Genomic DNA, 27,205 nt, shown 5'->3' with positions numbered 1-27,205 from the left:
GCCCAATATGATTTTTTCATTATCATACTTAACTAATTTTTTCTTATACTACTATGAATAATATTAGAATGAATAAGTTAGCAACAAATGATTCTGTGACTAATTTATAATCCTGTAATTATGTATATCTTCCCTGACAGTCATCATGAGACATCTAATTTAAGCAATATTACCTTAAAATTAGTACTAATATTGCTTTAAACTTAGTACTAATAACTAATTCTATTGAACATGTTATGTAGTATTTTTAAATAAACTTTTATCAATAGGTAGCAACTGTGCTTAGTTTGAAGCTTTGTATACGGACTGAATTAAAATGGCCAGTTTTTGTCTTTTTTTCCTTTATTATGTCTTATATATAAGTAAATATTAGTCTTATTACTCCTTCTAACTTATGTTCAGAGATTCATCTTTCTGATTGATTCATTCCAACTTGAATTGAGAGGGTCTCATTATGCCATGCTAATTTAAATTCATAGCATCCTTGGAATGCCTGATTCACACCACATCTGAATGAAAATTGGGCCAGTTACATATTTCACAGCAACTCTACCTCATCAGATCATCATCAGTTCAGTTCAGTCACACTCAATCGTGTTCAACTTTATGCAACCCCATGAACCACAGCAGGCCAGGCCTCCCTGTCCATCACCAACTGCCAGAGTCCACCCAAACCCATGTCCATTGAGTTGGTGATGCCATCCAACCATCTCATCTTCTGCCGTCCCCTTCTCCTCCTGCCCTCAATCTTTCCCAGCATTAGGGTCTTTTCAAATGAGTCAGCTCTTCGCATCAGGTGGCCAAAGTATTGGAGTTTCAGCTTCAGCATCAGTCCTTCCAATGAACACCCAGGACTGATTTCCTTTAGGATGAACTGGTTGGATCTCCTTGCAGTCCAAGGGACCCTCAAGAGTCTTCTCCAACACCACAGTTCAAAAGCATCAATTCTTCTGTGCTCAGCTTTCTTTATAGACCAACTCTCACATTCATACATGACTACTGGAAAATAGACTGACCTTTGTTGACAAAGTACTGTCTCTACTTTTTAATATGTTGTCTAGGTTGGTCATAACTTTCCTTCCCAGGTGTAAGCGTCTTTTAATTTCATGGCTGCAGTCACCATCTGCAGTGATTTTGGAGCCCAGAAAAATAAAGTCAGCCACTGTTTCCACTGTTTCCCCATCTATTTCCATGAAGTGATGGGACCAGATGCCATGATCTTAGTTTTCTGAATGTTGAGCTTTAAGCCAACTTTTTCACTCTCCTCTTTCACTTTTATCAAGAGGCTCTCTAGTTCTTCTTCACTCTCTGCCATAAGGGTGGTGTCATCTGCATATCTGAGTTTACTAATATTTCTCCCAGCAATCTCGATTCCAGCTTGTGCTTCCTCAAGCTCAGCGTTTCTCATGATGTACATTTTTTAATTTATACCTGAATTAAAATGAAATTGAAGAAAAATCTGAATGTAAAACACATGAGAACATTCAATTATTTTGCTTTTATCATCAAAGGTTTTTTAGAATAAATTTAGTTTTGACAACTTTGATATAATTATAAAAGTTCTCTTACTGGTATATAATGATCAATAATCTTTAATATCATATTAATTTAATTTTAACTCACAGTGACTGAAATTGTAAAAGAGAAATAAGAGGATAGACTTTTAAGCTGCAACTTTTGAAATGTAGATAGTTTTTAAACATTCTGTAATATATCTAATACAGAAATAATATTCTAAAGGTTGTCTACCTTTTGATTTCTGAAGATCTTAATTTATGAAAAGAATTTGATACATGAATAGTAATAGAATATAACCTATCTTGAAAATATTGTAAAGCATTGTTTTCTATAGAACAATGATGACAATAACTGCAATATATTATTTATGTAACATGTTTTGGTTTATATACATCTTCAAATACATGTCTCATTATTTAGAAGACTTTCTTGAGTCTTCTTTGGTTACCATTAAATAGGATATTTGGGACTCATGACAGCATCTGATGTTTATAATCAATGTGGCTTGCTTCAGTTTTCCTGCATATACATTAATAATTAGTATTTTTGTAAATTAAATAGTATATGATATGAGGAATATTCAGTTCATATGTTTAGATAGTAAGATGGGTGGATATAAATAATATGCATAATATATTTTAAAATCTTATCTATACAATTATAACCATGTGAAATTATTTTTGATTCAAGACAGTTCCTTAGAAACAAACACTGTCATAATTGCAAATTTCAACCTTTATGTTCTACTCATAAATAACTAGTAATTTGGTGTGCTGGTATCAAACATTGATTGCTTAAACAATATAAATTTGAAATTGCCCACTTATATATGAAAATTATAAGAACAGCACAGATTCTAAATTAATTTCATTACTATAAAGCTGTAGTAATTAGGAAACAGGTTGATAATAGGAAGTAAAACAATAGTCCAAGAAACAAAACATTATAAATATATATATGTATAATGTTTATTTCAATCTTATAATTTAATTACTTGAGATTAGCAATCATATTTTGTTTATAGAATAGTTAAATATAATCTTGTTTTTGTCATGTATATTTTTATTTTTCATTATTTCTACTTTGAATTCATTCCTGATAATAGCTGATTTTTCTGTAACCATCTGGATATAACTGAGTTTATATAGCTGTTCATTGTATAAAATCCTGACACAGATTTAGGAGTTTATTTTTTCAAGGTGTGATGTTAAAATTGTATTTCTTTATTGCAAAAAAAAAAAAAAAGTCATGTCTTTTAACTTAAGACAGCTTTCTCAAAGGGTTTTTGTATGTAATAGGAAAGTAATGCTGTTTAAAAAAAAATGTTAATACACTAAAATATTTGAACCACTATTTTCTGTATATGTTGGTGACAGCCACATTTATGTTAATGTTCTTATACAATTGTGTGATAATCATTCTTAGACCTAAATCTATGCAAGAGAATTCTATAGTATGTTGACCATCAGAATTAGCTGTTATTCTAAACTGCCTGATGAGTATGGAATTTTTTTTATTTTATTACGTTATTACTCTTTCTTTGACAATACAAAATTTTTTTAAAGACATTCACTAATGAATCCATTTTAATTTAGGTAATATATAAAATCCTCATTACACCTGACAAATGGTAGCCTCAAGTAAACTCAAACCATTTTCACTATAAATCCAAGTGAGTTCTGCCCTAAATGCTCCTTATCCAGCTAGTATCCTAGCAAGGATTCAGAGGTATATGTCATACCAGGAAATGAAACATATCATTAAGAAAATAATAAAAAGGAAAAAAAAAAGAAAAGAAAGGAAGAAAGAAAGAAAGAGAGAGAGAGAAAATCTAGTTTGAGATATATTTCTGAGACGAGTAAGATGAGAACATGAAGCAAAGAACAGCGAGAATGTCTCATACTGTATCCTTATCAATACTCTTTTGGGTAGGAGAAGCCATATTTTTATTTCTTTCATAGATATGTCTACTTATTGATAAATTATTGAGTCTAAAAAGTTTTTGAGTAAAATTTGCTGTAAAGAGGCTACTCTGAAATTGAATGTCTTTTTCAGAGCAAAAATCATTTTCATTATATGTATATTTACCCATGAGTAAATCTACGTAACCCAGATCTATTTAGCCCAAAGCCACAAAAGATACCTAGTTTGTTTTTCTATTTCATTAGTAATGTCTGATCTTTCTCTTTGGTCATTTTAAGTTATTTTAAATGATAAGATGCTGACATTTTTGTGAATAGTAATCTGCAATATTAATGTCATTATTTGACTGATCATGAGGAATATGAGTGCATACTTAAAAATAGTCTTATTTATGGGATTATGTATTATTACACAAGTTTATATAAATTAAATTCTTAGATATATTTTGATATTTAAATAGTAACTTTTTACTGAGTTTATTTTTTAGGTGTAGCTAAAAGTGTTTCAAAAACATATGTTCAAGGCCTATAAAAGTGATATGATAATCAGTGAATTTATTTTACTAGTGCCTATAAAGTTCTGTGGTTCTATTTTCTTAATTATCATTATTTATTTATATAATGAGAGTATTTTCCTACCAAATAGTCCTATCTTCACATTGACAATATCCTTTGGGCCAGTTAATGTTGCTTAAGCTGTATTTTAACTTCTAACTCAATATCATGCTGTGCTCAATCTAATATTCAATTAGTTACTAGGAATAAACTGAATGAATTTTTTAATGTCTAGCTTTTTAAAGTAAACTGTAGTATACTTTATTTCCTTAGTAAAGAATTACTATATTACTTAGTTACTATATTACATAGTAAGGAAATACCACATTTCCTTAGTAAGCCTAAAACGCTGAATTACCCAAAACCTTGCTTAAATCTATGTAATTAGAAACTATTTATAAGATAAAATTTGTATTTATGTTAATAATTACTTAACTATATAGACACTTATTATTTTTCTTCTCTTTTGACTTTAGGTGCAATAACAGAACCCAATGTGCAGTGGTGGCAGGCCCTGATGTTTTTCCAGACCCCTGTCCGGGAACCTATAAATACCTTGAAGTGCAGTATGAATGTGTTCCTTACAGTATGTATATTCTTGTACTTCTTTTAAAAAAGGAAAGATATTAAGCATTATTTTGCATGCATTGACAACATATTCTCTATAAAACATAAAAATAATCACATAAATTATATTAAAAACTGGATAATTTTAATTTTTCAAGGTCATACATTATCCTCATACTTGGACTAATTCGATGTTGCCTGCATGATCTTGCAGCATTTAATTTTGACTATATTTTTTTATATATCAATCAATACTTATTCTAAAACTCTTTTCTTAATGCAAGAATATAAAATATTTAGGAAAAAGGATGAACGAATGATATGTCAGTACTATATCCCTCTAGTTCCAACAAACAGAAGGCAAAGTGAATAATATGCTTGTATATATAGTAGCATAGAAATTGATGCATTTTCAATTTGATAGAAGCAATTAAATCTAAGCTTCCTGTGCTGCCAACATATTGAGAATTAAAAATATTCATCCAGAGGGAACAGACTGGATAGAAGATACAAGAATTACATGAACTAAAGCACTCTTTAGAATGTATCCTTTATACTCCCAAGAAGTGAGTCTTTGCAACTTTTATGTCAGAAAAAATATATACCAATAAATTATTTTTTTTTCTTCAGGAATAATGAAAAATCAAACATTCAAAAATGAAGCATTTTTGTTCCTTTTTTTTTTAATTCAAAGGTAGAATCACCATCTCAAGATAAAAATTTTTGATCTAACTAGTTAACTATTCATGGACTACCTTAGTGAAGATCACTTAGGAAATCCTGTATTCTCATACTAAATATGCAACTCATCCTAGAGGGAGAAAACTCCTCGGATCAAAAACAAATCCCGGGTTCCAATATACTTTGACATCTCAGAAGAACAAACTGTCTGGGGATCAGCAAGTTTACTGTGCCTAGAGATATTTCTAGGCTTCCCTCATTTCTGTTTATTTAAAAAGCAGTACATTGCTCATGAGCTGTATGTGTGCGTACTCTGATAATAGAAATTTGGCCAGCAAGAAATGAATTTAAATGTAAAAGTAACAGTGAAAGCAGTTAGGAGAAAATTCCATTGTTTACTTATTTAAGATGTGATTGGTTAGAAGTATATCTAATGAAGTTTTATAGGCTAACTTTGTTACAAAGAAGCACAAGTGTATAGGTTTTATTGAAATCCCAGTTGAGGTTCCCCTTCTTACATTGCTATCTCCAGGGACTGACCCTTCTATAAAAAGATAAAGCTAAATGACCATTTATTGTGCATCAGTGATATTTTAAAGAACTAAAATTTGTAGTCTATTTTAGAACTGTGACAATTATACTTGGATTGCATAATAATAATATCTTTGTGAAAAATATAGAATAGCTACTTCCAAAGGCATTTTTAAAAAGTATGAATTAAGGTGTGCTTCAGTTTTAAAGAAAGTTTTAAGAAACTTACATTCATATTTTTGAAACATGAAAACTGAAGAAGGCTTTTTGTATATTGGTTTTTTTACACAATTTTAAAAAATTAAAGAATTTCACAGCTGTTTCTCCGATTTTATGTCTTTTCCAAATTTCTTTGAGGATAACTACTTCAAAATCCTATGCCAAACTCATTCTGAAAAATCATTTTCTTAAATCATTTTGATATAAATGAGAACTTGCTCCCACACATTTGTAAAAAAGGATTGTGATTTACCACAGAGTTCCTCTCTCTCTTACAAATTTTTAGAGTTGGGCAATTTGATTCCAGAATATCCTGTATTTACAGGTTTCTGATAATCCTAAAAATGTACTGATTACTTTAGAAGTATGTCTATTTGTTGCAATGGTGAATGGTATTGTTTCCTTAATTTCTCTTTCTGTTTTTTCATTGTTAGTATATAGGAATGCAAGGGATTTCTGTGTGTTAATTTTATATCCTGCAACTTTACTATATTCATTGATTAGCTCTAGTAATTTTCTGGAAGAGTCTTTAGGATTTTCTATGTAGAGGATCATGTCATCTGCAAACAGCGAGAGTTTCACTTCTTCTTTTCCTATCTGGATTCCTTTTACTTCTTTTTCTGCTCTGATTGCTGTGGCCAAAACTTCCAACACTATGTTGAATAGTAGTGGTGAGAGTGGGCACCCTTGTCTTGTTCCTGATTTCAGAGGAAATGCTTTCAATTTTTCACCATTGAGGATAATGTTTGCTGTGGGTTTGTCATATATAGCTTTTATTATGTTGAGGTATGTTCCTTCTATTCCTGCTTTCTGGAGAGTTTTAATCATAAATGAGTGTTGAATTTTGTCAAAGGCTTTTCCTGCATCTATTGAGATAATCATATGGTTTTTATCTTTCAATTTGTTAATGTGGTGTATTACATTGATTGACTTGCAGATATTAAAGAATCCTTGCATTCCTGGGATAAAACCCACTTGGTCATGGTGTATGACTTTTTTAATATGTTGTTGGATTCTGTTTGCTAGAATTTTGTTAAGGATTTGTGCATCTATGCTCATCAGTGATATTGGCCTGTAGTTTTCTTTTTTTGTGGCATCTTTGTCTGGTTTTGGAATTAGGGTGATGGTGGCCTCATAGAATGAGTTTGGAAGTTTACCTTCATCTGCAATTTTCTGGAAGTGTTTGAGTAAGATAGGTGTTAGCTCTTCTCTAAATTTTTGGTCGAATTCAGCTGTGAAGCTATCTGGTCCTGGGCTTTTGTTTGCTGGAAGATTTTTGATTACAGTTTCGATTTCCTTGCTTGTGATGGTTCTGTTAAGATCTTCTATTTCTTCCTGGTTCAGTTTTGGAAAGTTATACTTTTCTAAGAATTTGTCCATTTCATTCAAGTTGTCCATTTAATTGGCATAGAGCTGCTGGTAGTAGTCTCTTATGATCCTTTGTATTTCAGTGTTGTCTGTACAGATGGCTAACAAACACATGAATAGATGCTCAACATCACTCATTATTAGAGAAATGCAAATCAAAACCACAATGAGGTACCATTACGCACCAGTCAGGATGGCTGCTATCCAAAAATCTACAAGCAATAAATGCTGGAGAGGGTGTGGAGAAAAGGGAACCCTCTTACACTGTTGGTGGGAATGTAAACTAGTACAGCCACTATGGAAAACAGCATGGAGATTTCTTAAAAAACTGGAAATAGAACTGCCATATGACCCAGCAATCCCACTTCTGGGCATACACACTGAGGAATCCAGATCTGAAAGAGACACATGCACCCCAATGTTCATCGCAGCACTGTTTATAATAGCCAGGACATGGAAGCAACCTAGATGCCCATCAGCAGATGAATGGATAAGGAAGCTGTGGTACATATACACCATGGAATATTACTCAGCTGTTAAAAAGAATACATTTGAATTAGTTCTAATGAGATGGATGAAACTGGAGCCCATTATACAGAGTGAAGTAAGCCAGAAAGATAAAGACCATTACAGTATACTAACACATATATATGGAATTTAGAAAGATGGTAACGATAACCCTATATGCAAAAAAGAAAAAGAGACACAGATGTACAGAACAGACTTTTGGACTCTGTGGGAGAACGCGAGGGTGGGATGTTTCACAAGAACAGCGTGTATATTATCTATGGTGAAACAGATCACCAGCCCAGGTGGGATGCATGAGACAAGTGCTCGGGCCTGATGCACTGGGAAGACCCAGAGGAGTCAGGTGGAGAGGGAGGTGGGAGGGGGGATTGGGATGGGGAATACGTGTAACTCTATGGCTTATTCATGTCAGTGTATGACAAAACCCACTGAAATGTTGTGAAGTAATTAGCCTCCAACTAATAAAAAAAATTTTTTAAAAAAAGAATCACATAAAAATGTAAAATCACAAGCATGATAAGCAATATAAGAGTTACAGCATATAAAAACAAAAAAGAAGTATGTCTATACTATATTAGAATACTTATCTGATTATCTCATTAAATAAGAATTATAAACACAGGTGCATGCACTTTTCCAGGTTATACATGCTTTAATTTATATGATACAGTATGATTGTTTAAACTATCTTCAGTCTGTTTCAGTTAAAAGTATAATAAATACTAGAAATTCATTTAGTAAATTTAACTTGAATTTAAAAGAAAATAATCCAAAAGAAATTGAAAACCATAAAATAAAATAGAGTGACTTGTTTGAAAGGTAGGATAGTTTAGTAGAAAAATGACCAGGTCGCAGGATCCTGTTACTTTACAAAAACCTGGATACTTCAGCTTAGGTAAACTGTTAAAATTTTCTGAATCTCACCTTACCAACATTCCCTCATCTATAGAACAATCACCCCATTTAATCTGTGGTTTCACTTTTCATGGTTTCAGTTACCCATGGTCAGCCTCAGTCTAAAATTATTAAATGGAAAACTCTAGAAACAAGCAATTTGTAAGTGCTAAATAATATGCCATTCTAGGTAGCTGGATGAAATCTGCTGTCCTCCACAGACATGAATCATCCTCTTGTCTAGTATATTTACTGTATTCATTACCCACTTGTTAGTATCTCAGGAGTCATTGGGTTATCACCTCAGCTGTCTCGTGATGATAGTTATCACGCCATCATAGTACTTGTGTTCAAGTCACCAATATTTTACTTAGTAAATGGCCCCAGAGTGCATGAGGAGTGATGCTGGAAATATGGATTTTTTTTTTTTACTTTGACTAATTTATAAATTAAATGCTATCATAGATATGTATAGGAAGAAAGACAGTATATTTGGGGTTTGGTGCCATTTGCAGTTTTAGGGATCCACTGAGGGTCTTAGAATATATTCCGCTTAGAATGGTCCTAGAAAGGGTAAGTCAGTGGGAGACTATTACAAGTCCTGACTTAGGTGATGATGAGCTCCTTTACTTTTCTCCAGAATGAAAAAGCACTGTTTGTTGTTGTTATTGTTTTCCCAAAAGTGAAAATATTCACTTATTAAAAGAGCTGACATTTATTAACATTTACTACATGTCATTTACTGCATTGGTGATAAGACTCTTCGCAGGTGACCCCATGGACTACACAGTCTGTGGAATTCTCCAGGCCAGAATACTAGAATGGGTAGCCTTTCCCTTCTCCAGGGGATCTCCCCAACCCAGCGATCAAACCCAGGTCTCCCACGTTGCAGGCAGATTCTTTACCAGCTGAGCCACAGGGGAAGCCCAAGAACATTGGAGTGGGCCTATCCCTTTTCCAGCAAATCTTCCCGACCCAGGAATCAAACTGGGATCTCCTGCGTTGCAGGTGGAATCCTTACCAACTGAGCTCTCAGGGAAGCCCTTTATGTTTACATACTCTCTTTTATTTAATTGTCACAATCTCCTCCCTGTTAAAAATGTGTGTCACAACTTTACTAAAGAAACAAACTCAGTAGGATAAGTAGAGTGTTTCTTATAAAATGTAGAATAACTCGAAAATGGCAGAGCCAAGAGTTGAGTATCTTTGGAATATTTGTTCTTAAGAATCCAACTCTACCTCCACACATAGATTTTCCACTTTATATTTTCACAAGTTATTCAGTGGTGTTCAATATTCAACTTTCATCAGTACAGTAATGGCACGTGATGAAGAAAAAGCTTCAAGAACTCAGGCTCTTTTTCTCAGTTCTTTTGCTACTTACTTTTAAGAGGTTTGTATTCCTCTCTTAAAGCAACTGAATTGCTACAAACTTTTTTTTCCCCAAACATCTAGTGAAGCTTTATGGCAAAGACTAATTTGCACTCTAAAAATACTACCCACAATTTAGAATGAGACTCTTACCTACGTAGTAACTTTAAAAGTTTTTTAAATTACCTGCATTATAAGAAGAAAAAAAAAAACTTGTACGTAATTAAAATGCTTGTTAAAAGACCTCACTGTACTAGTAGAAGACAGACATCATGTTTCAGATTCAATATTAATATTTGAAACTTTTCTAACTGTACCACTGAATAAACAACCAGTCAAGAGGTGCTGTTAGGTTCTGTTTATCATATAGTTTTATAATATCCATTTTAATTTTGAATTTAAAATGATAAATTAAAGTGTATATGGTGATATATTTTATATTTATGAATAATTTGATCTTAATATTGATGTGTGGGAAAATATTGATATTTTATTTTATACACGCTCTGTATTTTTCCATGGTAATATTGATTTTTCAGGTGATACTTTTTCTTGGCAAAATATAGAAAAGAAGGAAATATAGAAATACAGGGAAAATAAAATTATGTATAAAAACATATCAATATTAATGATATATAAGCATATTAGAGGTAATATAGAAAAATACAACAAAGACTGTTGTATCACATAGGAGAAGGAAAGTTGAAAGTATCTTAAGATAAGCTTGCAATAATTTTTGCACGGAGTTTTAGGAGTCAATCAATAGGTAGATAAATTGAACAAAGATTTAAAAGGACCTTTACCTGAATCAATCAAATGTTATGACTTCATTTGAAAAGATGACAGTAGGAAATAAAATAATGAAAATGAGTAATTGTTAACAATATAGTGAGGCTACTGAGTTTTTTGGATGCCTTGTACTCAATTTTTTTTCAAATTGTAAAAGTTATATTTAATCTTTTCTTCCTACTATTTGTATTATCTTATTTGGGTTTATAGGTACCCTGTTTTGGGGTAAGCTGAATTAATATTTTTTCTGTTGCTGTCCCACCTTAGTTCCACTGTGACTTTTATAGCTTTTGCCTTTCCTTCTGCAACTTGATTTTCCTCCTTTGTGATATTTTCTCTCCAAGAGATGACCCAAATATTCAAGAGGTTAAACCTCAGCCTTTACCAGTGCCACACATTTGCTCTCTCATCTTCTTCTCACCCCACCCCATGACTTCTAGTCTGATTTGGGATAAAATTTGTAAGCATCTTTAAGTAGAGCTTCCTTCATTTAGCCAATTTCCGGGGATGACTTGAGTTAGAAAGAAAACAATAAAACAACTAACCACCTACACAGAGTATTTCTGAGCAAAAAAATCTTTGCTTTATATCCTGCTGACAATTTGTCTTTCTTTCAAGGCATACAATTTCACGCACATTACACTCAAAAAGTGCTTGTCTTCACTCACAGTCTAGCTTTTCTATTCAGTTGTTTCTTATTTTTAAAAATACAAAGCACATTTTACTTATTCTAGTAATCTTCTCCTCTGGTAGATTTTCTTGGGAGATGTGGGAAGCACATAATTGGAGAGGTACTAGAAACAAATGTTTGGTTAAACCAGTCTTATTTTATAGCACTTACAGACCTTTCCACCATTCACTTTAGCCATCTGGAATTATGTATAAGATTATCTTTATAGAAAGACTTGCAAAAAGGGCATTATCAGAAATTAATACTTATAATTAATTAGATAATCTACTTTTTTTTTTACTAAAAAAAAATGCCATACTTTCAACATTTAAAATGAACAAAGCCTTTCAATATTTATAAATAACAATATATTTTAGGGCTTCACTGATAGCTCTGTCAGTAAAGAATATGCCTGCAGTGCAGGAGATCCAGGTTCAATCCCTGGGTTGGGCAGATGCTCTGGAGAGGGAAATGACAAACCACTCCAGTGTCCTTGCCTAGAAAATCCCATGAGCCTGGTGGGCTGCAGTCCATGGGGTCACAAGAGTCGGGCATGACTGAGTTACTAATACACACACAAATATATTTTACAAATACTGTTTAACTGAGTATATATTTTTAAATGTGCACTGAGTGTATATTTTAAAGTGTGAACACATTGGTTTCCTACTGATATTTATTATGTAAATAAATCATCATATATTTTAAAGCTCATTGTACTGAAATCAACCTATAGATTTAAGTTTTTAGATATCAAATAATATCAAGATATAATTTGATTTCCAATGCCTCAGTACATTTTCCAGTTTGATACATAGAAGATATTCAATAAATGTGTATTGAATGATTGAAAGAATAAATGTGATCAAAATTTATCCTCTAAAAGTATTATGCTCATTACTAGAATGATAAACAAAAGAAACTCTTGTCTACAAGACAGACCGTGTTAACTCAAAGGAAAGATCTATGGTTAAAAAAAAACAGAATATATTAATTTTAGTTTCTCCAAGTTATTTGATGTTTGTTACTATATTCCTCAAGAATGCTCTGTTGTGCAGTGCTAAGTCGCTTTGGTCATGTCCGACTCTTTGCGATCCTATGGACTATAGCCTGCCAGGCTCCTCGGTCCATGGGATTCTCCAGGCATGAATACTGGAGTGGGTTGTCACTTCCTTCTCCAGGGGATCTTCCCAACCAGGAATCGAACTGGCGTCTCTATGCCTCCTGCATTGACAGGCACGTTCTTTACCGCTAGTGCCACTTGGGAAGTGCCTCAAGAATGCAACTAGCAACCAATTTGTTTTCCATATTATTTTTTTATACCTTCTTATAATATAGCAAGTATTTTCCTTCTATAAGAGGAATGTCAGTTATCTAAATTCTCTGTTTTTAGAATGATACTTAAAAGAACATCAAAATTCTCCCTTTCCTTTCTCCTTTTTCTCCCCACTAGTTTCTTTCTTAAATATTTTCTCTATACTTGACAGTATCTTGCACCTAACATACAATTTATAAAGCTTTTGTAAGTCAGTCAGATTATTTAGCAGTTAATTAAAACTTTTATTGTATATAATAAATATGAAATATTCATAAAAATTGCTATTATATGTTTGAAAAACAGGAAGGACGAGTGGACTATATACTTTCTTAGAAGTTCTCATCCTAAATTCTCTCATACTTTTATCTAGCTGCTTCACATGTTTATGGAAATTAGTTTCAACTAGATGATATCTGTTGCTTTCGAGATCTCCCTCTTTTATTGTCCTTTCCTCAATCAGTTTATATTGCAGACCAGACACTGTGCTAAATAGTTGGTAGAAAGCTAAGATAAAAATTCTGTCGTTGAGGAATTTAGCCAAATGAGACTCAAGGTTCCCAAAGTTACACTGCTACTTGTTCAGCATAGCAGTTGAGCACTTCATATTCACTGGTGCATTGAGGAGACATGCCCGTCTTATAGCCTTGATGTTTGTAATGGGTGGGACATCTTTAGGGAAGGTTTTCTGAAAGAAATGACCCTTGAGCTGAGCCTTAAAGAATGAGCAGACTTTAGTGAGAAGGGCAATCAGTTTTGGCTGATGGGGCAATGACAGATAAGAAACTGTTATGGTGAATATAAAACAAAAACAGTTTGATGTTTCTATAAAAACAAAATACAAAAGTGACAGGAAATGGAGCCATCGATTGGCAGGGTAGAAATCCTGATGTCCCTCTATGCTGGGATTCTTTTGAGTCCTGATACTCATCACAGTGAGGAACACAAAGATAGAAAATTATTTTAATGTAATTAATATATTAATTAGAAATACTTGTTTGCAATCTGCAAAAAAACAATTTTGACTAAGTTGAAAAACAGTCTTTTGGGGGGAGAGGGGATTGGGAAATAACAGAGTAATAGTTCCAGAATCAAAAGAGAAAAAGGTAAAACTCAAGTGTGAAAAAACAAGATCCAGTGATCTAAAGAGTATTAGTGGACAGCAAGGACTCCATGTTTGGATAAATCAGTTCCAAAAATAGTCTGTGTAATCTAAGTCCTGTAAAGATCTCTGCTGGGACATCAGTGTTAGTTGCTCAGTCATTTCCGAGTCTTGGCGACCCCATGGTCTATAGCCTGACAGGGTCCTCTGCCCGTGGGATTCTCCAGGCAAGAATACTGGTGGTGGTGGTGATGGTTTAGTCACTAACTTGTGTCCAACTCTTGTGACCCCATGGACTAGAGCCCACCAGGCTCCTCTGTCCTTGGGGTTCTCCAGGCAAGAATACTGGAGTGGTTTGCCATGCCCTCCTCCAGGGGATCGTCCCAACCCAGAGATCAGACCTGGGTCTTCTGTATTGCGGGCGGATTCTTTACCATCTGAGCCACCAAGGAAACCCTGGGACATCAGGACTGTATGAAATTCAGAAGAGCCTACGTGTAATTAAAAAGAAGCAAGCTCCTCAGTAGACTGTGCAATTAGTCCCTCAGTCATGTCTGACTCTTTGTGACTCTATGGGCTGCAGCATGCCAGACTTCTCTGTCCATCACCAAATCCTGGAGCTTGCCGTGTGCCAAATACAGCCTGCAGGGGATTTCTTTAGGCCTCTTAGATATCAACAAGTGAGTTTTAACATTAAGTCTGGAGAAACATTTGACCTGTTTTTCCCTTGGGCAACTGCAGACCAGAGCTGAGTATGTGCTGCACCGTTTAAACAGGGTCTGTTCTTTGCTACTTCTTGTAATTTCCATTACTTTTTGTATTGTATCTAGTTCATTAAGGGCTCCCCAGGTGGTCTGTAGGGTATGGGCTTTGCCTGGTGGTAAAGAATCAGCCTGCCAAAGGTGCAGGAGAAGCAGGTGGATCCCTGGGTAGGGATTATCCCCTGTAGGAGTAAAATGGCAGCCCACTCTAGTATTCTTGGCTTAAGGATTTCATATACAGAGGAGTTTGGCAAGCTTGTAACTTTTGTTCTAGATTTTGTATCCAATCAATGTTAATAGGAGTAAAAGCACTCTAAATAGTTACTGTTTATTTTCAAAGTATATTGTATTAATTTTTTGCACCAACAATAATTCTACCAATAGAAGTTTATCAGTACTTTTTTTTAAATCAGTACCTATTATATAGGTCAGTCACTGTGTTAAATGCTGGGGAAAAGTGGATTTTGGTCTTAAGGATCTAGTGGTCTAGGGTAAGGCAAATAATAAACACATGAACTCATAAATATAATCATCAGTGATAAAAAAAATGAAAGAAGAAAATAAGCACAGTTGTACGATAGAAAACAACAAAAGGGCCAGTTTATATAGGTGTGATAAAAGAATGCTCTCAGGAGAGGATGTTTGCAAACTGAAGAATGAGAAAGAGGCAGTCAGGCAAAGAACCCAGGAGAGAGTTTTCAAAGGAGAGAGATCATTAGTTCCAAAAAAGCCTGAGGTTGGAAAAAGTTGTTTGTCCCAATACCTAATACAAAGTCAATGTGACTTCAGTCCAGTTAAGATGAAGAAAAAGTGACTTGGAGAGATACCAACCAGCACTTAATACTATTAATATCATTAAAGAAATTGGGATATTCTATTAGTGGGAGTTCAGATGGCTGCCATAATTTTAGGAATGAGCTTTGCATTATCTGCTAATGTTGATAGCACTCGTGTCTTTTGCTTCTGGCTGGGGGAGTGATTGGAAGGAGCACTAATGTAGTACTAGAGATGCTCTGTTTCTTAGTAGTTAGTGGTTACAAAGGTATTCCATCTGTCTCAGAATACTTATGGATTTGTTTTGTAAGAGTCAGACATGACTGAGCAACTGAACTGAATACCATTAATAATGAAGCAGCAATTTCTTTCAAGTTTCTAGGATTTGTTGATAGTCAAAATATGATTGCAGAATGAAATTAAAGTGACATTATTCTGCAGTAACATAAAGGTAACTTTACATCAAATAAACCAAACATCAAATGGCATCAATATCTAGATAGAATTTTTATATATTTACAGCCATTTGATAATATGTAAATGTAAACATGATGCTAATTATCAGTAAACAAGATGAATTACAAGGATTAAAAATTAATTGGATTTGGAAAGTTAGGAAAGTATTTGATTTAGGAAGCAAAATGTTATTATAGACTTACAGTTTCAGAGGTTAACTTACCCATGCTTATTTACTTTATTTGAAACAGTAAGATTATATAACTAATGCACTTGAACTTAATTCAAATAAAATTTTATAAGACCCTCAAATTGAATAACATAAACATGACGTTTAAAGAGACATGGATTATAGCATTTTGTTTTTAAAATACACAGCATAGGGGACAAATGAAAACATGTGAAAGTGAAAACATGTGAAAGTGAAGGTTTTCTTTCCAAAGTATTTGCTACTAGGAGCATCTTATAGCAAATATGATGTGTGAGATCTTCAGAGTTTATTTTTCAGATAAATTTTTTCTAAATTCTTGTAAAATCAACTGAAATACTATGAAAGGGTATTATTGTATTATAATCATTAATCTTATGAAACCAGAAAAAAAATAATCAATTGTGTAGAAAGTACTTAATCCAAATATTAAAATTTTCACATAATGGTACCTCAATAAAATGTGTAATTAGTAAAGGGGAAAATGTATATAAAGTTTAATGTTTTGTTTTATTTCTGAGGATTTTCTCAAATGATAGGAGATCATAGATCCTGTGAATGTTGTAAATTTTATTAAATTGCTTAAAACTTTTTAAAAGCCCTGCTATAAAAGCCAAATTATTTTACACAATTAAATACTTATATGGTAGACTCAATATGATCCCTTAAAGAAATCCATATCTTAATCCTATGATTAGGTGTTTATAAGTGGCAAAGAGACTTTGCAGATTTGATTACAGACTTTGAAGATCTTGAGATGGGGACATTATCCTGGATTACCCATGGAGACCCAATCTAATCATAAATGCCCTTATAAAAAGGAGGCAAGACATTAACAGATGAATGGATAAAGAAGTTGTGGTACATATATGCAATGCAATATTACCCAGCCGTAAAAGGAGTGAATTTGACTCAGTTCTGGTGAGGGGGATGAACCTAGAGCCTGTTATGCAGAGTGAAATAAGCCATAAAGAGAAAAAACAAATATCATATATTAACACGTATATATAGAATCTAGAAATAAATGGTCCTGATAAACTTATTTGCAGGCAGTAATAGAGACACAGACATAGAAAAGAAACTTGTGGACATAGTGAGGGAAGGTGAGGGTGAGACAAACTGAGTGAGCAGCACCGAAACATGTACATTACTATATGAAAAATAATTCTAGTGGGAAGTTGGTATATAACCCAGGGAGTTCAGCCTAGTGCTCTGTGACAAACGAGAGGGGTGAGATGGGGTGGGGTGTAGGGGGAAGGTTTAAGAGGAGAGGGACATATATATACTTATGGCTGATTCACTTTGCTCTATGGCAGAAACCAACAGGACATTGTAAACAATTATCCTCCAATTAAAAATAAAATTTAAAAAGGAAAGTAATAAGTAATATTCAAATGAAGAGATATGACAACAGCAGCAGAGATTGGAGGGATGCACGCTGAAGATGGAGGCAGGGACTGCTGACCAAGGAATCAGGTGTCCTGTAAGACGCTGGAAAGAACAGGGACTTAGACATTCCGCTAGAGCATCCAGAATGAACACAGTTCTGCTGACCTCTTAATTTTAGCCTTTAAGACCAATTTCGAACTTGTTCTGCTGACCTCTTAATTTTAGCCCTTAAGACCGATTTCGAACGTCTGACAATGTATGTTGTTTAAAACCACCAAGTTTGTGGTAATTTGTTATAGCACCACTAGAATACTAAGTATAACCTGTTACAATTTTTTTTCTGAAATGATTAACATATTTGGGAAAAATAACATTTTTTACTTATGACATAAACTAGTGAAGACAGTTTTATTTTCTGAATAAAGATTATTGTGTATTTCTCTAATGATATTTTTAAAAGGTAAACATAAAAACTGTCTCTGCCATGGACTGGCTGGATATGAGATGCATAACATGTTGTTTTAGACAGAAATCATTTTAATTCTATGACTATAGCAAGCCTAAAGCAAACCAAAGTCAACTTAATGGTTTGAAAAATCAATTTTAATGTATTACGTATATCTACTACTTATATTAGGCAGCAAAATTATTGAATGGGTGAATAAGTGGTTTATGGTAAATATATGAGCTAATCAGATAGGGTAAATAAATGCAGTGAGTTTCCATTTAAATTTTCTTGTACTTAAAGAAGAAATTTTCACAGTAACTGACTTGTAATACTTGAATTAAATCCATTATTTATGGACTTCCAAGTCTACTCTGCATGTATTAATTTAATTCCTTAGTTGCTCAGTCTGACTCTGTGACCCCATGAACTGTAGCCTGCCAGTCTCTGTCCATGGGATTCTCCAGGCAGGAATACTGAAGTGGGTTTCCATTTCCTTCTCCAGGGGATCTTCCTGACCCAGGGATCAAAACCTGACCTCCTGCCTTGCAGGCAGATTCTTTACCAGCTGAGCCACCAGGGAAGCCCAGTAAAAACCTAATTATCTTCAGAATTTTACACAATGTCTAGATGCCCCCAGTATTATAAATATGATTGTTTTCTAACTTCCAAGAAACCATAATCTTCTCAAAATTCTGTCATCATTAGAGTAATCATATTAACATTGAATTGGAACGGGAAAGGAACTCAGTATTCCTTTATTTTTATTATTGTGTTTTAATAGTATATTTTGTCTTCTTTGTGCTACTTGCTTTTATACTTCAATTGGAATAGAAACCAATGCAGGATAGAATAATAAGTGGCATAGAGACAAAAGAAGTGACTCTTTCCAAGTGTTCTTCATGGCAATGACATATTTCTAATTATTATTTAAGCACATGGCAGGTTCTGTCACATTTTCCATTCCCTTACCAGTTCTCTCAAGCATGAGACTGCTTAAGAGTGAGAACCTTAGAATTTATGTTCTGATTTTGCTAATTAATAGCTGTTTTCTAGTGAAATGACTTTATTGCTCTGTGAATGAGTCTTTTCACATAGAAAGTAGGGATCATAATCAACTCACATAGTGTCTGTGAAAATTAAAATGAAATATACATAAAAAAGGTTTATACAGTGACAGCCATATCAAATTAAATTCCCACTATATATATTAAATACTGAGTATATCATAGCTATTAAAATTAAGATGGTTGTGACATTTCACCCATTTCTAAAGTTTTTTGGCAATCAGTGCTATGGTGTACTTGGGCTTAGAATTGTTATGCTGTTAATTTATCCCAGGAAGCCCTGGGTATCCTAGAGTTATTGCTATCTCTATTGCTCTAGACTGTCAGTATATATTCACAGACAAGACTTTTTGTCTTCATTCTTTTTTTTTTTTTTTAATTTCAGATCACCTCAGGGTTTTGAGTCCTTCTTAGAACTAGTTACAGAGCAATCTGTGCTATGATTTAGCTCTTGAACCAGTGCTATTTTATGCAGTTATTCTCTTTGACCCCAAAGTGGTACTAAGACACATCAAGCAAATTTTCTCATCTACCCTCAATTCTGTGCATTCTTTTAGCACATATTCCCTAATCTGCATCCTCTTTATACTTAACCTTCAACAGAAAATTTGACTAAAGATTTACAGAAGAAGACCTAGTTTTCCCCTCAGTCAGTCTCTCCCATCAGGAAACTTCCATCAGCCTCTTACCCTTCTCCATCAGAGGGCAGACAGACTGAAAACCACAGTCACAAAAAACTAACCAATCTGAACACATGGACCACAGCCTTGTCTAACTCAATGAAACTATGAGCCATGCCCTGTAGGGCCACCCAAGATGGATGGGTCATGGTGGAGAGTTCTGACAAAACGTGGTTCACTGGAGAAGGGACTGGCAAACCACTTCAGTTGAGAACCCCATGAACAGTATGAAAAGGCAAAAAAAATAGGACACTGAAAGAGGAACTCCCCAGGTCAGTAGGTGCCCAATATGCTCCTGGAGATCAGTGGAGAAATAACTCCAGAAAGAATGAAGGGATGGAGCGAAAGCAAAAACACCACCCAGCTGTGGATGTGACTGGTGATAGAAGCAAGGTCCGATGCTGTAAAGAGCAATATTACATAGGAACCTGGAATGTTAGCTCCATGAATCAACGCAAATTGGAAGTGGTCAAACAGGAGATGGCAAGAGTGAACGTCAACATTCTACGAATCAGCAAACTAAAGTGGACTGGAATGGGTGAATTTAACTCAGATGAAAATTATATCTACTACTGTGGTCAAGAATCCCTTAGAAGAAATGGAGTAGCCATCATAGTCAACAAAAGAGTCCAAAATGCAGTACTTGGATGCAATCTTGAAAATGACAGAATGATCTCTGTAATTTTCCAAGACATATCAACAGTAATCCAAGTCTGTGCCCTGACGAGTAATGCTGAAGAAGCTGAAGTTGAACAGTCTGTGAAGACCTACAAGACCTTCCAAAACTAATAACCAAAAAAGATGTCCTTTTCATTATAGGGGACTGGAATGAAAAATAGGAAGTTAAGACATACCTGGAGTAATGAGCAAATTTGGCCTTGAAGTACAGAATGAAGCAGGGCAAAGGCTAACAGTTTGCCAAGAAAACACACTGGTCATAGCAAACACCCACTTCCAGCAATACAAGAGAAAGCTCTACAAATGGACATCACCAGATGGTCAACACCAAAATCAGATTGACTATATTCTTTGCAGCCATAGAAGGATAAGCTGTATACAGTCAGCAAAAACAAGACCAGGAGCTGACTGTGGCTCAGATCATGAACTCCTTACTGCCAAATTCAGATTTAAATTGAAGAAAGTAGGGGAAATCACTTTTTCTAGGGATTAGACAGAGTGCCTGATAGAGTGCCTGAAGAACTAAGGATGTAGGTTTGTGACATTATACAGGAGGCAGTGATCAAGAACATCTCCAAGAAAAAGAAATGCAAAAAGGCAAAATGGTTGCCTGAGGAGGTCTTACAAACAGCTATGAAAAGTGGAGAAGTGACAGGCAAAGGAGAAAAGGAAAGATATTCCCATCTGAATGCAGAGTTTCAAAGAATAGCAAGTAGAGATAAAAAAGCCTTCCTCTGTGACCAATACAAATAAATAGAGGAAAACAGTAGAATGGGAAAGACTAGAGATCTCTTCAAGAAAATCAGAGATAGCAAGGGAATTTTTATGCAAAGATTTGCACAATAAGGATGGAAATGGTATGGACCTAACAGAAGCAGAAGATATTAAGAAGATGTGGCAAGAATACACAGAAGAACTACTCAGAAAAGATCTTCATGACCCAGATAATCATGATGAGTTGGTCACTCACTTAGAGCCAGACATCCTAGAATACTAAGTCATTTGGGCCTTAGTAAGCATCACTATGAGCAAAACTAGTGGAAGTGGTGGAACTCCAGTTGAGCTCTTTCAAATCCTGAAAGTTGATGCTGTGAAAGTGCTGCACTCAATAAGCCAGCACATTTGGAAAACTCAACAGTGGTCACAGGAATGAAAAAGGTCAGTTTTCATTCCAATCCCAAAGAAAGGCAATGCCAAAGAATTCTCAAACTACTGCACAATTGTACTCCTCTCACACGCTAGCAAAGTAATGCCAAAAATTCTCCAAGTCAGGCTTCAACAATACGTGAATCGTGAACTTCCAGATGTTCAGACTGGATTTAAAAAGGTAGAGGAACCAGAGATTATATTGCCAGCATCTGCTGGATCATCTTGCTGGAAAAAGCAAGAGAATCCCAGAAAACCATCTACTTCTGCTTTATTGACTATGCCAAATTCTTTGACTGTGTGGATCACAACAAACTGTGGAAAACTCTGAAAGAGATGGGAATACCAGACCACCTGCCTGCTTCCTGAGAAATCTGTATGCAGGTCAAGAAGCAACAGTTAGAACTGGACATGGAACAGACTGGTTCCTAGTCAAAGAAAGGAGTATGTCAAGGCTGTATCTTGTCGCCCTGCTTATTTAATATAAATGCAGAGTACATCATGAGAAATGCCAGGTGGGATGAACCACAAGCTTGAATCAAGATTGCCATGAGAAATATCAATAACCTCAGGAAATGAGATGATACCACCCTTAGGGCAGAAAGCGAAGAAAAACTAAAGAGCCTCTTGGTGAAAGTGAAAGAGAGTGAAAATGTTTGCTTAAAACTCAACGTTCAGAAAACTAAGATCATAACATCTGGTCCCTCCCATCACTTTATGTCAAATAGATGAAGAAACAGTGGAAGCAGTGACAGACTATATTTTTTTGGGGTGAGGGGCTCCAAAATCACTGCAGATGGTGACTGCAGCCATGAAATTAAAAGACGCTTGCCCCTTGGATGGAAAGTTATGACCAACCCAGACAGTTTATTAAAAAGCAGATATATTACTTTGCCAAAAATGGTCCATCTAGTCAAAGCTCTGGTTTGTCCAGTAGTCATGTATGGATATGAGAGTTGGACTATAAAGAAAGCTGAGAGCCAAATAATTGATGCTTTTGAATTGTGGTGTTGGAGAAGACTCTTGAGAAGAGTCTTCTCCCTGGAACAGCAGAGATATTCTGCCAGTCTGTACTAGAGGAAAGCAGTCCTGAATATTCATTGGAAGGACTGATGCTGAAGCTGAAATTCCAATATTTTGGCCACCTGAAGCAAAGAACTGACTCATTTGAAAAGACCCTGGTGCTGGGAAAGATTGACAGCAGGAGGAGAAGGGCATGACAGAGGATGAGATGGTTGGAATGCATCACCAACTCAGTGGACATGAGTTTGAGTAAGCTCTGGGAGTTGATGATGGACAGGGAGGCCTGGCGTGCTGCCGTCCGTGGGGTTGCAAAGGGTCGGACACGCCTGAGCAAGTGAACTGAACTGAATGGTGCTGGAAATTGCATGAATCACTCCCAGTCTTACTATGGATTTGTGCATTGTGTCCTTTAGAGTCATGCGCTTCTCACTGATGTTAACTTTTTAGTGCTTGCTTATTCACCTCCAGACCCATTTTCCTCTATCGATCACAATAGATAGTGAAAGTGTTAGTGTCTCAGTCATGGCTGACACTTTGTGACCCCTTGGACTACATGTAGCCCACCAGGCAAATCTGTCCGTGGGATTCTCCAGGTAAGATTACTGAAGTGTTTTCCCATTCCCTTCGCCAGGGAAGATCCCAAGAGGGGATCGAACTCAGATCTCCCATGTTGCAAGAAGATTCTTTACTCTCTGAGCCGCCAGGGAAGCCCAACAATAGATAAGGTGCCAGTGCCCCCTAGCATCTCCAGGTGGGCCCTGGCCATCTTCAGTTATTTCACTCAACAAGTATTGGTGCAGCCCTTATTATATGAGTTTTCACATACTGACTCTAGGTTAATAACACTAGTGATTAGCTATCAAGCAATCTGAACTGTTTTTTTTGGTAAACATCCTAATTATTCAGAGTAGAGTTGCATAGTATGATTGTATAGTTATAACTCATTTATTCTTAATTGTAAATTGAACTGTCCTTTCCTCATCCTACTCTGTTCCTTTAAGTTTCAGAATAGTTTTATGTAGCCTTAGAAAACAATAAAATAGGAAAGACTAGAGATCTCTTCAAGAAAAGTAGAGATAACAAGGGAATATTTCATGGAAAGATGTACACAGTAAAGGACAGAAATGGTATGGACCTAACAGAAGCAGAAGATATTAAGAAGAGATGGCAAGAATATACAGAAGAACTATACAAAAAAGATCTTAATTAACCAGATAAACACAATGATGTGAGCATTCACCGAGAGCCAGACATCCTGGAGTGTGAAGTCAAGCAGGCCTTAGGAAGCATCACAATGAACAAAGCTAGTGGAGGTGATGAAATTCCAGCCAAGCTATTCAAATCCTAAAAGATGATGCAGTGAAATTGCTGCACTCAATATGCCAGCAAATTTGGAAAACACAGCAGTGACCACAGGACTGGAAAAGGTCAATTTTCATTCCAATCCCAAGTAAGGGCAATGCCGAAGAATTTTCAAACTACTGTATAATTTCTCTCATTTTATATACTAGCAAAGTAATGCTCAAAAGCCTTCAAGCAAGGCTTCAACAGTTCTGGAACCGAGAACTTCGAGATGTTCAAGCTGGATTTAGTAAAGGCAGAGGAACCAGAGAATAAATAGCTAACATTCATTGGATCATAGAAAAAGAAAGGAGGTTCTAGGAAAACATCTACTTCTGCTTCATTGACTACACTAAAGGCTTTGACTGTGTGGATCACAACAGACTCTGGAAAATTTTTAAAGAGATGGGAATACCAGACCACCTTACCTGCCTCCTGAGAAAACTGTATGCAGAACAAGAAGCAACCATTAGAACTGAACTTGGAACAAGGGACTGATTCAACATTGGAAAAGGAGTATGTCAAAGCTGTATATGGCACCCTGCTTATTCAACTTAAATACAGAGTACATTATGTGAAATGCTGTACTGGATGAAGCTTAAGCTGGTATCAAGATTGCCAGGAGAAATATCAATAGCCTCAGATATGCAGATGACGCCACCCTTATGGCAGAAAGCAAAGAACTAGAACCTCTTGATTAAAGTAAAAGAGGAGAGTGAAAAAGTTTGCTTAAAACTCAACATTCAGGAAAAACTAAGATCATGTCTTCCAGTCCCATCAGTTCAGTCTCTCAGTCGTGTCCGACTCTTTGCGACCCCATGATTAGCAGCACGCCAGGCTTCCCTGTCCATCACCAACTCCCGGAGTTTACTCAAACTCATGCCCATCAAGTCGGTGATGCCATGCAGCCATCTCACCCTCTGTCGTCCCCTTCTCCTGCCCCCAATCCCTCCCAGCATCAGGGTCTTTTCCAATGAGTCATCACTTCATGGCAAATACATGAGGAAGCAATGGAAACGGTGACAGACTTCATTTTCTTGGGCTCCCAAATCACTGCAGGCCTTGACTGCAGCCATAAAATTAAAAGATGCTTCCTCCTTGGAAGAAAAGCTATGACAAACCTAGACAGTGTATTAAAAAGCAGAGATATTAACTTTGCCAGCAAATGTCCATATACTCAAGTCTATGATTTTTCCAGTAGTCATGTATGAATACGAGAGTTGAACCATGAAGAAAGCTGAGTGCCAAAGAATTGATGCTTTTGAACTGTGATGTTGGAGAAGACTCTTGAGAATCCCTTGAATTACAAGAAGATCAAACCAGTCAATGCTAAAGAGTATCAACCCTAAATATTCATTGGAAGGACTGATGCTGAAGATGAAACTCCAATACTTTGACCAACAGATGAAAACAGTGGACTCACTGGAAAAATCCCTGATGTTGGGAAACATTGAGGTTAGTAAGACAAGGGGATGACAGAGGATGAGATGGTTGGAGGCATCATTGATTCAGTGAGCTTGTGTTTGCGCAAACTTAGGAAGATAGTAAAGTTCAGGGAATCCTGGCATGTTGTAGTCCATGCATGGGGTCACAAACAGTCAGACACGACTGAGCAACTGAACAACAGTAACAGACAGAAGGAGTGATTAAGGCCTTCTTTAAAAGATATGTTTTAAATGGATCCCCTTTAATTGATATTTGGCATTCTAATTCATAATAATTAAAATTCTTCCATGACAATTTCAAAATTCGAAATTGCCCTCATGTGAATAACTTGGTTATTTTGTGTTTCTTTACCTGCAATATAACCTATAATTAATACAAGTTGCTGCTGCTGCTAAGTCACGTCAGTCATGTCCTGTTCTGTGTGACCCCATGGACAGCAGCCCACCAGCTCCCCTGTCCATGGGATTCTCCAGGCAAGAATATTGGAGTGGGTTTCCATTTCCTTCTTCATAATACAATTTAGGATAGCATATTGAAAAATGCTATCAAAAAACCCAACTTTCTCAATATCATGAAAGAGCAATCTTTTGTGCATACAGCTTGATTTCAAGTCTTGTAACATGTCTCATAAATTTATTTCAAACTTACCTAGAGAAAGCCAATAAGTGAACATTTTTAGAGGAGGTGGGGTGTGCCATTGCCTTTTATGTTCACTATAGGCTAACTATTTACTTTTGGAAGCTTTCAAATTTATATCCAAATTTCTGCAGCAAATCCTTTCTCATTTTAGTTTTGAAAGTAGCTTGAAATAGATTCACTGCTCAGTTACATTGAGATTTAATAGTTTCTAAAAACTGTCTGCAGTTAAAAACAACAAAACAAAACCCAGCAAATGTAATTATGGAGACAAGAAAAGAATGAATCTCTTTCAAAAGGCAGAGAGGAATGAATCTCTCTCAAAAGGCAGAGCATAGGCTTTCCTATACTGTTGTTTTCCTTGACTTGCTCTCTTTCCTATTCTTACTCTTAGAAAATTCATTGTTGTTAAGTTTATCAAGGCAAAAGGAAAAATTCAGATGAAGACCATATTCAAATTTGTTGGAAACAAAATGCATTTATTTCTGCAACAGGGCTTTTTTTTCTTTTTTTTTTTTTTTTGCCTTCTGTGTTCATTCTGTTTTCTCAAGCACTGATTGAACTGGTAGTTGCCTGTGTATATTAGATTCTAACAAGCTTTTCTTATGGCTGTATTCTGGCTTTATCCTGATCTGTTCTATCCTATTTATCGAGCTATTTATCCAAATTCATCAAGGCTTAATTCCAGGAAAAGTGCTCGCTTAGTAAAGAATATTGCGGAGATTATCAAGGACTAATATACTCATATTGAATGAGTTTCAAATATCAAGCTCATGTCTCGTAAATTATGAAGTGACTGCCCTGCAACATGTGGTATGTGTTTCTCTTTTAAAGAATGAGTGATAAGTGTAAAGTGAAAAAGTTAAACTATTCTTTGTCTTTAGGACCCAGCAGTCCTTCAGTCATTTTTCAACATTTGCCTACATTTGTGATTAGCACTGATTCTAACACAAAACTCAAGATTTTATGATGTTATATTACTTGATTGAATCTTACCAGCTATGCTCCTTGGGGGTGTCAGATGATATTTTCTAAAATGTTGAAATGCCTTTTTCTTATCATCAGGGAATAACTTAAACACTGGTAGTAACTCTTCACTAAAAATCCCGTTTGTCATTGCTTCTG

The 27,205-nt window shown here is 35.3% G+C and overlaps 1 protein-coding gene across 5 annotated transcripts in view; it reads left to right on the top strand.

The window, feature by feature from the left end:
• Positions 1-27,205, top strand: part of ADGRL3 (adhesion G protein-coupled receptor L3) — a 938,528-nt gene that overhangs the window by 541,225 nt on the left and 370,098 nt on the right. For all 5 annotated transcript variants that reach the window (XM_065913896.1, XM_065913892.1, XM_065913894.1 and 2 more), the window contains one exon: positions 4,472-4,581. In XM_065913896.1, the coding sequence (XP_065769968.1) occupies positions 4,472-4,581 (110 nt within the window). The remainder of the gene's footprint in view (positions 1-4,471; positions 4,582-27,205) is intronic.

The sequence above is a fragment of the Muntiacus reevesi genome, chromosome 22 (genome assembly GCF_963930625.1).
Source record: "Muntiacus reevesi chromosome 22, mMunRee1.1, whole genome shotgun sequence".
Classification (NCBI taxonomy): Eukaryota; Metazoa; Chordata; class Mammalia; order Artiodactyla; family Cervidae; genus Muntiacus; species Muntiacus reevesi.
This window is presented reverse-complemented; position numbering and strand designations above follow the sequence as displayed.